This window comes from Callithrix jacchus, chromosome 12 (assembly GCF_049354715.1).
Source record: "Callithrix jacchus isolate 240 chromosome 12, calJac240_pri, whole genome shotgun sequence".
NCBI lineage: Eukaryota > Metazoa > Chordata > Mammalia > Primates > Cebidae > Callithrix > Callithrix jacchus.
Genome location: NC_133513.1, coordinates 88,697,640 through 88,712,001, shown reverse-complemented (window position 1 = coordinate 88,712,001; position 14,362 = coordinate 88,697,640). Strand labels below are relative to the sequence as shown.

The 14,362-nt window shown below is 40.4% G+C and overlaps 1 protein-coding gene and 1 long non-coding RNA gene across 13 annotated transcripts in view; one reads left to right on the top strand and one right to left on the bottom strand.

Moving 5' to 3' along the window:
- ENTPD1 (ectonucleoside triphosphate diphosphohydrolase 1) overlaps window positions 1-14,362 on the bottom strand; it is a 171,115-nt gene that overhangs the window by 17,610 nt on the left and 139,143 nt on the right. For all 7 annotated transcript variants that reach the window (XR_013525026.1, XR_004732083.3, XM_054243174.2 and 4 more), the window contains 4 exons: window positions 14,014-14,164; window positions 11,932-12,091; window positions 11,003-11,242; window positions 9,107-9,367 (listed from right to left, as the gene is read on the bottom strand). Coding sequence is in view for 5 of the 7 variants with exons in the window: in XM_054243174.2 (XP_054099149.1) it covers window positions 9,107-9,367; window positions 11,003-11,242; window positions 11,932-12,091; window positions 14,014-14,164 (812 nt within the window). In the remaining 2 variants the exon portion in view is untranslated. The remainder of the gene's footprint in view (window positions 1-9,106; window positions 9,368-11,002; window positions 11,243-11,931; window positions 12,092-14,013; window positions 14,165-14,362) is intronic.
- LOC103796768 (uncharacterized) overlaps window positions 1-14,362 on the top strand; it is a 75,303-nt gene that overhangs the window by 35,926 nt on the left and 25,015 nt on the right. For 4 of the 6 annotated variants that reach the window (XR_004732091.3, XR_013525031.1, XR_013525028.1 and 1 more), the window contains exons 2-4: window positions 6,550-6,593; window positions 12,805-12,985; window positions 13,905-14,045. This is a non-coding gene — a long non-coding RNA (uncharacterized LOC103796768). Of the gene's footprint in view, window positions 1-6,549; window positions 6,594-10,648; window positions 10,750-12,804; window positions 13,000-13,904; window positions 14,046-14,362 lie in introns of all 6 variants that reach the window. The other 2 variants (XR_013525032.1, XR_013525030.1) reach the window with 2 other exon arrangements.

Below are 14,362 nucleotides of genomic sequence, written 5' to 3'. Positions count from 1 at the left end.
CTCTTCTTCATATATTTTTTAAATTTCTAAAGTAATCATGTTACTTTTGTATTCCACTCCCCCTCAAAAAAAGGGTATGAAAGTAGACCATTTCTCAATAGTCAATAGAGATCAAATCTTAGAATCAAGGGCAAATCCTGCTGCATGAGCAGGGAATATGTTTATTAATCTTTCTCTCTTAAACAGCTATGCTCCAGAATAAGATTACTTATTTCTCTTCCCTTGCTCCAGGGACCAGTTCATTCATATTCACGTTCATTTACTTTTTCATTCCATCTACCTGTCACGCTTCATTGAAAGCCTTCCGTGTGTCAGGGCATAAGTGGTTTTCCTTTTTGTACATGTTCTTCAGAAATTCACCAGCTATTGGGTTAATATCTAAACTGGCCTCTAAAGTTCCTTAGAAAGGTCTCTTCTATAGTAAAATATTGCTTATACCTATGGATCAAAATTGGATCCCCAAAAAATAGTGTTGATGGGATGAGATGGCAGGGTTTAGGGTATTTTTCCTTGATTTACACATATTATATAATGAAAAATAAACTTAAACATTATTCAGAATGCTTTTTCTTTTAAAAAAAAAATAAGGTTATTTTAAAACCCTAAATTTTACCAGTATATAGTCTTCTGAAATTTTAAATTGTAGCATTAAACAAGGAATCTCTAAAGAAATGTTAAAATTACCTAGTTTTATTATAATCCTATATTTTATTACTCTTCAAAGTAAAGACATTTCACATAAAAATTCCCAAATTTGGGAATGTATATCTTTTAAAAATATTTTCCCCAATCTTTTACAAAAGAAAATGTAGGAGTGGTTTGGTTTTCCTTTTATGCATTAGAAATTATTGCTTCTTTGGCTAACATTGAAGATAATTTTTTTTTTCTTAAAACTTCAGTTTTTAAGGAACCAGGTATTTTACTGTATATAATTTCAAATTTTTTTCATTTCAATAGTTTTTGAAGAACAGGTGGTTTTGGTTATATGAATAATTTCTTTAGTGGTGATTTCTGAGATTTTGTTGCACCTGTCACCCAAGCAGTGTACACGGTACCCAATGTGTAGTCTTTTATCCCTCACCCCCTCCCACCATTTCCCCCAAGTCCCCAGTGTTCATTTTATCATTCTTAAGCCTTTGTGTCTTCACAGCTTAGCTCCCACTTATAAGTGAAAACATAGGATGTTTGGTTTTTCATTCCTGAATTACTTCACTTAGAATAATAGTATCCATTTCCATCTGAGTTGCTGCAAATACCATTATTTCATTCCTTTTTATGGCTGAGTAGTGTCCCATAGCGTGTGTGTGTGTGTGTGTGTGTGTGTGTCTCACATTTTCTTTGTCCACATGTTGATGATGGGCATTTGGACTAGGTTCCATATTTTTGCAATTGGGAATCATGCTGCTGTAAACATGTGTGCAAGTATCTTTTTCATATAATGACTTCTTTTCCTCTGGGCAGATATCCAGTAATGGGATTGCTGGATCAAATGGTAGTTGTACTTTTAATTCCTTAAGAAGTCTCTGTATTGTTTTCCATACTGGTTGTACTGGTTTACATTCCTACCAGCAGTGTAAAAGTGTTCCCTTTACACAACATCTATGCCAACATCTATTCTTTTTTTATTTTTAAGTTGGACATTCTTGCAGAAGAGTAAGGTAGTGTCTCACTGTGGTTTTAATTTGCATTTCCCTGATAATTAGTGATGCTGAGCATTTCCATTGTGTTTGTTGGCCATTTGTATATCTTCTTTCAAGAATGGTGAACAGGCAACCTACAAAATGGGAGAAAAGTTTTGCAAGCTACCCATCTGACAAAGGTCTAACATCCAGAATCTACAAGGAACTTAAACAAATTCACAAGAAAAAATACAAACAACCCCATGAAAGTGGGCGGAGGATATGAAAAGACATTTCTCAAAAGAAAACATTTATGCAGCCATCAAATGTGAAAAGAAGCTCATCATCCCTGGTCATTAAACAAATTCAACTCAAGACCACAATGAGATATCATCTCCCAGCCAGTTAGAATAACAGTTATTAAAAAGTCAGGAAACAACAGATCCTACAAGGCTGTGGAGAAACAGGAAAGCTTTTACATTGTTGGTGGGAGTGTAAATTAGCTCAGCCATTGTGGAAGACAGTGTGACAATTTCTCAAGGATCTAGAACCAGAAATACCATTTGGCCCAGCAATCCCATTACTGGGTATATACCCAAAGGATTTTAAGTCATTCTACTATAAAGACACATGCACATGTATGTTGTTTATTGCAGCACTATTTACAATAGCAAAGTAACTTGAAACCAACCCAAATGCCCATCAATTATAGATTGGATAAAGAAAATATGGCACATATATACTGTGGAATACCAGGCAGCCATAAAAAAGAATGAGTTCATGTCCTTTGCAGGGACATGGTAAAGCTGGAAGCCATCATTCTCAGCAAACTAACACAGGAAAAGAAAACCAAACACCACGTTTTCTCACTCATAAATGGGAGTTGAATAATGAGAACACATGAACACAGGGAGGGGAACATCACATAATGGGGCCTGTCAGGGGATGGGGGGCAAGGGGAGGGAGAGCATTAGGACAAATACCTAATGCATGTGAAGCGTAAAACATAGATGACAGGTTGTTAGGTGCAGCAAACCACCATGGCACATGTGTGCCTATGTAACAAACCTGCACATTGTGCACATGTATCCCAGAACTTAAAAATAAAAATTTTAAAAAGAATGGTCAGGCCAGGCACAGTGGCTCACACCTTTAATCCCAGCACTTTGGGAGGCCGAGGTGGGTGGATCACGAGGTCAGGAGTTCAAGACCACCTTGGCCAATATGGTGAAAACTCATCTCTACTAAAATACAAAATACAAAAATTAGCTGGGCATGGTGGCGCGTGCCTGTAGTCCCAGGTGCTCAGGAGGCTGAGGCAGGAGAATCACTTGAATCCAGCAGGTGGAGGTTGAAGTTAAGGAGCTGATCACAAATTTTTACTTCAGTGGTGGAGCATCTCTTTGACATCTAAAGGCAAACTCAGGAAATCCTAGAGCTGAGTCAGTATTTTTCTCAAGAATTAGCTTTGGTTCGATTCTGGCCAAAGAATACCTATGGAATTAACACCACTGTACTACAGCCTGGGTGACAGAGCAAGACTCTGTCCAAAATATTTTTTAAAAATTTTAGGAAGAATGCTCTGTAATGCTTCCATTTTTAATCCCAAGAATTATACTGAAGAGCAAGAACTATCTTCTTTTAATACCCCAGGAAAATACGTTGCTCAAAATCAGATGGTTCAAGGTCACATCACCAAGTTCCTTCCTGTGACTGTGGTAGATGACTCTTTAAAAGTCTTTAGGAATCATCCTGATCCTGTTTTTAGGGGAGGGTTTTAGAGATTGAATTCCATAGGTAATCTTTGGCCAGAATGGAACCAAAGCTAATTCTTGAGAAAAATACTGACTCAGCTCTAGGATTTCCTGAGTTTGCCTTTAGATGTCAAAGAGATGCTCCACCACTGAAGTAAAAATTTGTGATCAGCTCCTTAACATCCAGATTAGAAGTCACCCTTACTTGATAATCTTTTTACTTGATTGGTATCTGTAACCCATGAGTATGTATTAGGTTCATGCAAAAGGAATCGTGATTTTTGCATTGTTGGAATTTGCCCTTTGATGTTGGAATATATTCTTAAATGTGGTTATGTTATACATCATTTTAATGGGCATCTCTTGTTTTATGCTTTTTTGCTAATGAGTTATTTGTTATTTTATGTTTATTTTAGATTATGGAAAAATGTTAGGCAAAAAGCAAATTTGAGCAATTTTCTTATTCAAGTTCAAAATGGGTTATAAAGCAGCAGAAACAACTCACAACATCAACAATGCGTTTGACCCAGGAAGTGTTAACAAATGTACAGTGCAGTGGTGGTTCAAGAAGTTTTGCAAAGAAGACGAGAGCCTTGAAGATGAGGAGCATAGAGGCCGGCCATCAGAAGTTGACAACAACCAGCTGAGAGCAGTCATCGAAGCTGATCCTCTTACAACTACATGAGAAGTTTCTGAAGAACTCAACATCGACCATTCTACAATTGTTTAGCATTTGAAGCAAATTGCAAAAGTGAAAAAGCTTGATAAGTGGGTGCCTCATGAGCTGATCGAAAATCAAAAAAATCATCATTTTGAAAGGTCATCTTCTCTTATTCTGTGCACAACAACAAACTATTTCTCAATCAGATTGTGATGTACAATGAAAACTGGATTTTATATGACAACTGGTGATGACCAGCTCAGTGGTTGGACTGAGAAGATGCTCCAAAGCACATCCCAAAGCCAAACTTGTAACCAAAAAAAAGGTCATGGTCACTGGTGGTCTGCTGCCAGTGTGATCCACTACAGCTTTCTGAATCCCGGCAGAAACATTACATTTGAGAAGTATGCTCAGCAAATTGATGAGATGCACCAGAAACTGAAACACCTGCAGCTCACAATGGTCAACAGAAAGGGCCCAATTCTTCTCCACACAATGCCCTACCACACATTGCACAATCAATGCTTCAAAAGTTGAACAGATTGGGCTATGAAGTTTTGTCTCATCCACTACATTCACCTGACCTCTCGCCAGCCAACTACCACTTCTTCAAGCATCTCAACAACTTTTTGAAAGGAAATCACTTCCACAACCAGCAGGATATGCAGAAAATGCTTTCCAATAGTTCGTCAAATCCCAAAGCACAGATTTTTATGCTACAGGAATAAAGAAACGTATTTCTCATTGGCAAAAATGTGTTGATTGTAATGTTTCCCATTATGATTAATAAAGATGTGTTTCAGCCTAGTTACAATTATTTAAAATTCATGGTGCAAAACTGCAATTATTTTTTCACAAAAAATAAATATAAATATACACACATATTTATGTATTACCTATGTAAACAAATATGTTTTTAATGTTCTTTAATTCCAGTTCACCATTGAACTTGTTTCCTCCCTTTCTTGTTTATATAAACAGAACAATGTGATCTTTAAAAATAATTTCTAAATTACCTCATAAGTAATTCCCTACAGATGTTCCCTCTTTCTTGTTGGTGTTTCTAATTTGCCCACAACATTGGATTCTGTTTAGCAACCAAGGCTACAGTGTAGCCAGGCCGACTAGAGCACTGACAATTTTTAATACTATATTTACGGACTAAGAATTAGATCATCAGTGCTAAATACAACTATGGCAAAAATTCTGTCCCCAACAAATTTTCTGTAACTTGAGAACACCCAAGCTAACTGGTTCTGGAAATAATGGGAACAAAACTGGATTTTTGTGTTGCAAATAGTTACGCTTCAAGAGGCAGGACTTGATCATGGGAACTCCCTGCAGGAAGGACAGCATAGAGTAAAGACTGCTAGGATAAAGAGCTAACCTTGTTAAGAGTGGTGCTGTGGTATGTCAGCTTTTTGCTATTTACAGTGGTGTGCTGAAGCTGACTCTTATGCACTCACAGGAGCTGATTCTTAAAATTTCCAGATTTTTGTGAGCCAGTTGATACCATGTTGATAGCTTGAAATAGGCTATGGTAGAACTATTTACACCATGGAAACTGGTAAATGCTACAAATCAGCTCCCCATTCCTCAAGAGCTGGTTGTTAGGTATTTCCCAGACTATCACTATTGGTCTGGCTCACAGCCATAGATGAGGTAGGTATTACTGCCCCCATTGTACAGATGAGGAAACAGACAAAAAAATCTTTAGGTTTTAGGGAGAAATTACAGAGGGGATAAAACAAAACAGAAAGCCCACTAAAAATCTGAAGCAGAAGGAAATTGCCAAAGTAAAAATAGGGACAGGACAGTCCTGACCCTGAGGGCTGTCTCCAGAGGAGAAAGATACACAGAGGCAGGCAATGAGATAATCTCAGGGAAGGGACTGCCAAACTGAGGTTCAGAAGGCTGGGAGAACAATCTCAGTGAGGAACTAAGGAATCAAACAGAAAAGCCTCAGGAAGAGTTCAAGACTCCTCCACCCTTTTCCAGCCCCTACCTCTCCCTGCTTTGGTTAGATGAATCCCATTCAAAGGCAAGAAATTCCAGTCCCCTAAGGAGGAAGGGTTTGCTCAAGCTTGAAGACAGGAATTGGGCCATGTTTCCCAGGAAGCAACGTTTTCTGGGAAGTTGCAAACTCAAGACACAAGGGTATGTTCATTGCCTTTAGATTTACATCCTTGCTGTGACTGGATTGACAAAGGCCCTTGGCCAAGGTGTTGCTCCTAGAATTACACCTCTGCCCAGGGCCCAGGTGGTTTCTCTATAAGATGGCAGTGCTTAGGCTTCTGTTTTTTCCCCTATCTCAAAGGTGGCACCCTCCTTCCTCTTCAAGGAGTTCAGTGTAAGGCAAGGGCCCTGGCCCCACAAAAGTCCAAGGCAAGCAGTCAGTGCCAGCTCAGCCACAGGGCATTCAAGTGAGATTCCATTTCTTCTGAATTTTGGTTTGCAGCCAACTAATAACCAAATATTACTCTGCCAGTCATTGTCTTTCATGTATTCTCCTCAGGAACCTTGAGGCAAGGGGAGGCTGTGGTTTGGACCATGATTAAGGTAAGCCTGGATCTATGACATTACCTATTGTTGTTTTCTCAAAGACCAAGAAAATGAAGAGCTCATACAGTTCACAGGAAGCCAGAAACAGAATCAGGTCTGATTACGACAGGGCCTGTGTTCTCTTCTTAGAGCTTTGTCGTGGGCCAGGGCAGGTGATCTTGGGAGAAACTCTCTTGCTGGTGTCCTGGAGGGGAGGAGCTAAACCTCCCTTCTCACATACTGATCTGTTTTCTGAAAAGGGAGAAAGCATAAAGGCAGGCAAAAGCCACTGTTTCTTTGGCTTTCTTGATTGAATAAATGAGATAATGGGTCAGGTGCGGTGGCTAGCACCTGTAATCCCAGCACTTTGGGAGGCTGAGGCAGGTGGATCATGAGGTTGGGAATTCAAGACCAGCCTGGCCAATATGGTGAAATCCTGTCTCTACTAAAAATACAAAAATTAGCTGGGTGTGGTGGTGCGCACCTGTAGTCCCAGCTACTTGGGAGGCTGAGACAGGAGAACCCTTGAACCTGGGAGGTGGAGGTTGCAGTGAGCCAAGATTGCACCACTGCACTCTAGCTTGGGCAGCAGAGTGAGACTCTGTCTCAAAAAAAAGAGAGAGAGGGGCCGGGCACAGTGGCTCAAGCCTGTAATTCCAGCACTTTGGGAGGCCGAGTCGGGTGGATCACGAGGTCAAGAGATCAAGACCATCCTGGTCAACATGGTGAAACCCCGTCTCTTCTAAAAATACAAAAAATTAGCTGGGCATGATGGCGCGTGCCTGTAATCCCAGCTACTCAGGAGGCTGAAGCAGGAGAATTGCCTGAACCCAGGAGGCGGAGGTTGCTGTGAGCCAAGATCGTGCCATTGCACTCCAGCCTGGGTAACAAGAGCGAAACTCCATCTCAAAAAAAAAAGAGAGAGAGAATGTACATATAGTGCAATAATGCTCGGCCTCTGGGATCAACATATGAAATCTGAAGAATGAGTTGATTAAGAGGTATCTCTTCTGTCTCTGCTCAAATATTTTATCTTATTCTGGAGTTATTAAGAAAATAAGGAATTTGGAGCTAGGATTCAAATAATCCCCTATCTCTTCAAAACATAATGACAATGATGTTATATTCAATGTTTTCTTGGGATTTCCTGAGTTTCTACTTCCTAAATGTCTTTATAGAGGGAAAATCCCCTCAGCCATGTCATCTAACTGCTGCTTCTCCTCTTTCTGGCATTTGAGAAGCCACCTATGGCAGACTCTAACAGGTACATACCGCATAGCTAGCCCCCTTCTTCCTTGCTTATGAAATCCTGATTTTACCCAAGTAGAGGAAAGCAATATGCTCAGGAAAGACTCCTCAAGAGAGAAACAATAATTAGTCTAAACTAATTATTAATAATTTTAATTATTAATAATTTTAATAATTTTAATTTTTATTTTTAATAAAATCTTTATTTTAATAATTTCTCTTTATCACAGATTGGTTTAGAGTGTATATTTCACCAACTTATGGCCAGCAGGATCTGAAAAGATGTCAGTTGGCACTTCTGCAAAATGTGTGTGCAGAGATGTGTGCAATGGAAACCTCTAAACATCTTTCCTGCTTTGGCTTTGCACGTGAAAGAAAATATGATGCTTGGATGTCTGACTCCAAAATGTGGCATGGAAGCAAGCTGGCTTCATGTCCCCCAACCACAGAAAACCAAAAGCAAATGTACAGCCCTGAGATTATCACCAGCAATATCCCAGAAATCAAATACGAAAATAAGATAGTTCCAGGGCCACAAAGAAGTAAAAAAAACTCCAAGTAGACAGGAAGAGAATCAAACTTCCACATCCATGTCACCTCTTCCCCCATTCTGCCTGGTACCAAGCTTGTGGAAAATTTTCCCCAACAGACAGTTTCTACCATAGAAAAAGTGAGATCAAGGTGGACAATCAGCTTCCCCACCATCTTGGGTTTCCCTAGCAGGAAACTTGTCCTTGTCTTAACCCACAGTAAGCATCATGACATCCTGAAGGGAGAAACATCCCTGGGGACAGGTAGAGACAAGGGAGAGACAGATTTAGCATCCCTAGCCCTGAGAACTCCGCTCTGGGAACTGACCAAAAAAGATGACAAATCATAGTGGCCATTCAGTGGCTGGAGGAGGTTTCTCCCACAAGATCCCCTGGGCACAACCCCCTAGTTAGTTTCCCCACACTGCTGGGGCTAACCTCTTTGGGACCTCCCCAACTCAGGAAAGGCAGTGCTCCTATTGTTGACTAGAATGGAGTTGAACCCAAAAAGGAGGCAGTGACCTAGTGATGTGGTGCTTGGAGCAGTAATATACCTTAGCACGAAAAGATCACCAAGATAGTGGAAAAGTTGATCCCAAGTTCTCATGTAGTTGAGCTAAAGAACCAACCCCCAATCATCTACCTTAGGACATAATGTGAAAGAAAAATACATCCTATTATTTAAATCCTTCGTAGGCACATATTCTATAATTGTAAACAAGACATATATACCTCATCATTTCACAAACTTACCCCAAAATCCCCCTGGAGTGGTGGCAAGAAAATCCCATTAAAGGCACATTGGGAGTAAGGGCAGTAAGTGGTGTTGAAGAGCTCCAGGATGCTTTGATGGCACTGTTGATAGTTTCCAGTACCCTGGATTTCAAACTGCTGGAATGGAAGAGTCATCTCAAATCTTTTGGTGCAGGGGGTCTTGTAAAGGTCACTCACATTCACTACCTTCTTATATCCAGGATGAAAGCATGGGTCCCTGAGAATTTCATTACTTGCAACCTGGATGGAAAAATCACTTGAAAGCATCATTTGTGAATGCTTTGGATACAAAAGGCACAGTCTGACTTAATCAATATGCAGGCACTATACAATGTCCCACCACTTGGCATTGACATCAGTATGTCCTGCCCTGCCTTTTTCACCCTTGGGAATAAATATGAAAAATGGATTGTGAACAGGCACCAGAAGTGGTATCAGATATAAATGTATTTGGCTATTCAAAGAATGCTGATGTAGTTAAAACTGGGCCCAGAAATGCCATTAGTTTGAAATGTCCCTGAGTGCTTAGTCCTAATCATATAGGTCAGGAGCAGATTCAAAAGGAAACTCTCAAGGTTGTCAAAATTTGGGGCCTGAGGGTAGTTCTCCAGAAGCCTACATGATGATAATGATGTTATTACGGATCAACCCTCCCTCCAAGGAGAATCAGAAGCTCCCAGATGCTTTTAGGTCATTCAAGCCAACAGTATCAAAATAATTTTTTTTAAATTATTATTTAAACTTCTTTTAAAAAGTTTTTTTTCCTCCCTCAAACATTCTCCTATGCAATAAAAATTAAAAAAATAATTTCTAACCCACAACCTACTAAAGGAGGCTAGGCTGCTGTGGGTAAGAAGCTTAGTGGAACTTTAAGGCTCAGTGGACATCTCTCAGCACCCCTTACTCCCAGGACCATCTTATTGATAATGGCTTTAAAAACCAGAGAGAATACTTTGGAGGAGACCAGAGAACTGGTTATCCTTTCTGTGGAGACAGGGAACAGCTGGATGTGACATCCTGGCTTTGTGTTTACTTGTCAGGGTGTGCCTGTATACTCACATGATGTTGAGTATGTTTAACGTTATTTATTTTATTTATTTATTATTATTTTTTTTTTTTTAGATGGAGTCTCTGTTGCCCAGGCTGGAGTGCAGTGGTGCAATCTTAGCTCACTGCAACCTCCGCCTCCCGGTTCAAGTGATTCTCCTGCCTGAGACTCCCAGGTAGCTGGGATTACAGGTGTGTGCCACCATGCCCAGCTAATTTTTTTTTTTTTTTTGTATTTTTAGTAAAGATGGGGCCACCATGTTGGCCAGGCTGGTCTCGAACTCGTGATCTCAAGTGATCCACCTGCCTTGGCCTCCCAAAGTATGTTTAGCTTTTCTTGTCTTCAAAATGCAGAAAGCATCTGGGGGCAAGAGTTGAAGTGTCAATTGATACATTTTGTGTTTTACCTGAAGTGGTTTTTTTTCTTCTCCTCTCCAGGTCATTCCTAACAACTCTGTTTTTTGTACTTTGTAGGAAAAGGAGCTTTAAAAGTGGTCTAAAAGAGGTTATAAATTGAATTCCCCCTCCAACAAACAATATTCTATCACATAATTTTTATTATCAACCCCATAAAGGTGAGAAATTACGTCCTGAGAGATATCAGTTGTGTTCGTGGAAATAATGCAGTAAACAAACATGGGAGGTGATGTCTGGTTGAAACAATTTATACGGGTAGACCAGATGTAGTTCAATATCCTGCCTAAAAGGGTTTGGAAAGTACTATAACTAAGTTCAGACAAACTATTGAATTTGAAAGAGAAAACAACAGGGTGTGGGGGCTGGAGGCACAGATGTGAGGAGAGCAGGTCTGGATTGAGTTATACTTGCCTGAATGTCCTTGGCCAGTTTCTGCCAGAGTGCCTGATCCTTCCCATAGCACAAGAAGCTATGTGTGTAGATATTGTAGTCCTTGCCATACAGGCGAAATTGCAGAGCATTATCTGTGGACTCAATAGTCTGGTTTTGGGGTACAAAAGTGATTTGTGTAGAGGCTCCCCCAAGGTCCAAAGCTCCAAAGGTTTTCTGATTATCAGTTTTATATGGGATTATGCTGAACCATCTCCGTTTCTGAAAGACAGTACAGTTACCAGTGCTAGAAGTCCCTGGATACACTGCTTTTCATGCTATTTCTTGGAGTCAGGGATTTCCTAAGGCAAGAAAGAGGGGCATAAACCTCACTAGAGGCTCCTGATCTACAGCAGATTATCAGCAAGAAAAGAGGGGTTTCAAAGCCCTAGCTTAGACTGCCGGACATAGAAGCAGTGTAACTAGTGTTTACAAACAGGAGGTCTGAGGGCAGACACATTCCAGTTCAAATTCTCACTCAGTCGCTCGTTAACTATACAGCCATGGGCAGAATAATGACCCTCTCTAGGCATCAGTACAGGGGTCTAAAATGGGGATGAAGTAGTACCTCATACAGTTGTTCTAAGGATGAAATCAGAGAAAACAGAAGTGCTAAGCACAGCACAAGACAAATAGCAGTAGACAAATGTTAGCTATTCTAATTTTTAATGATAGATTTTTAATTTCCTTTATGCCTCCATAAGGTAAAGACATGTCCTCCTTATTCTCCTAATAATAGAAGGTCTTGTAAGAGACCCTTACAAATATGAGGGTAAATTCATTCATTCATTTATTCATCCATCTATCCATCCATCATTCATTCATTCTGCCTAGCGACCCAAGTACTGCCTGAGATAGCAATGACATTGGCCTCCATGGAGCCACCTTCATGGATGCTGTGAGATATTCACCTGACTGAATTTGCCCAGCAAATAGTTGATAGTAATCCAGCCATAAGCACCTTCCTCTTGGCCAGTAATGATTCTGGCACCCTGGAAGTCAAAAGGGTAGTTGCTGAGGCTCCTCTCTACCATACCCAGGACCCTGTCCGCCAACTCTTCACTTTCCATCCTGCACAAAGGAAGAGCTGAGGTTATCATTTTTGTTTTAATAAGTCACTACCCATTTCAGCTACAGCATCCACACAGTGCTACTAAGAAGTGAGCCATAATACACTGGAATAGAGAGATGAGGATCTCCACACATGGCTGTCAGAGGAACCTTTCTTTCCGATGAGGCAGAATTAATCTTTTCTTTGTCTCTCTCCAAATCCACATCCTTCAAATCCTTTCATAAGTTGGTTTTCCTTAAAATGCTATTTTTGTTCTGAAGTTCTCTGGCTCAAAAAGTTATCAAAGGCTCTTAAAATTACTGTGGTAGTGATAGCTGAGTTAAGTTTGATGACCACACCTGGAGCTGATGTGTGCTATATTAGCCATTGTGGGTGGCTCCTAGCTGGTTACATGGCCAGACTCTGCTCAAGGTTTTTAATTAGAATTTTAATAGAAACCAGGTGACAAATAACCTCTGCTACCAGGCTGGGAAAAATCTTCTTCATATTATAGCTTAGTTCTTGGGTCTGTTTGAGACCTTGAGACCTAAAGAAGGAATCTTCCATGGTTGTCTCAATGAAGATGGGATGCAGTTGCTTCCAAGATCTAGGCTACGCAATACTGGGAGTCTCTCTGAGCAGGAGGATGCTGTCTTCCAGCTGGCATTAGGCCGCTGTAATCGCTCATCTAAATGGCCTCCACGCCTACTAACTGCCTTCCTTTTATCCCCAGCTTTTTTTCCAGCCAATCCATCTTCTCTACCAGTGTCACCAGCTGTGTAGCATCCTTTAATGGCTTCCTGCTATCTCTAAGATAAACTCCAAACTTCCTAGCATGGCCCATGGGGCACTTTGTGACCTGGACCCTGTCTTTTCAGAATCCCACTCAGAATCCCAGCTCCACCACTTCTCAGGTGTGTGACCTTGGGTGAGTTTCTTAACATTTGTAAGCCACAGCTTCCTTATCTGGTTAATAATAATTAGAGTTATTATGATGGGTGCTTAAGAACATAGTATGGGCTCAATAAGTATGAGCTGCTATTATTATTATCATTATTATTTTACACTACGCACCCTATCTTCTATCTATGGAGAACTACTTACAGTCCTCTGAATATGCCCTGGTCTCTCACACTTCCTTGCCTTTGCACATCCAGTAGAACACAAGCTGCATGAAGTCAGACTTTGTCCTGTTCATTGTTATATCCCCAGTACTTAGAACAGTGCCTGACATATAATAGGTGCTGAATAAACATCAGTTACTGAATGCAGGCTGTCTGCTCTGCTGATAAAACCCTCCCCCAATCCACCAACTCATTTTTCATGATTCAGTTCATGCATCCCTTCCTCTAAGTCTTCCTGACCTCCTCTCACCCTGGGCAGGGCCAACTGTGCTCCTGGAGCAGCTCCGAGCACTCCTCTATTAAAACATTGATAAGCCTCTATTGAAACTGATTTCTTTGAGGGTTGAGAGTTTTCATATTCTGGATAGAGCAGGCACTCAATACATGCTGAATGAATAAATGAACAAGTGAACAAATAATTCACACAGGTATCAAGTGATATAAAGATGTGCAATTGTGATTATTTATGACCTGTGATGTCGATGAGTCTCCTCTTATCTTCCTTCTCCCACATATTGAATAGCTAAATATGTAGCCCCAAACCCCAGAGTATGCAGGCCCAGTCTTTCTCTCCCCATGCCCATCCTGCTTGAATTCCCCATAGGGAGATGCACAAAGGCTTTTTTTTTTTTAACATACTTAAAATCATACCTCTATATATACTAAGAATTTGGAATTTGTATTCACTTACTGAAATTTTCTTTCTTAGGTATGGACTTGGGTGTGTAGAGTTTGGGGTATTAGGGAGTGTGGCCCTCTCCCATAACGACAGAGGCTCTTTCACTGCCAAATCTAACTCCCAGATACTCTTGATATACCTGAGCAACCGCATGCCTGCCGTGGCTCCCAGGTAAACGGGTGTCTCTTGGTGTTGGGACCTTGGAATCACTTCCCTAGCTCTTTCCATGCATTCAGTCAGGTACATGCCAATTTCATTTACTTTCTGAACATATTTTGAGATTCCAGGACCTAAGAAAAGATGTAGAAGATAACAATCTTTAAAAAAATACAAAACATACTTTGGCAATAGATCAAAATCTGGTGTTTTGAAGAAAAATAAGAAAACAATTTCCTGATGTACTATACATTATGTTATTATACTTAGAGGGTAACTCACTGGACCTAGCCTTGATAGGATTTAATTTCCAAACTTCGAGTTGAGTCTGT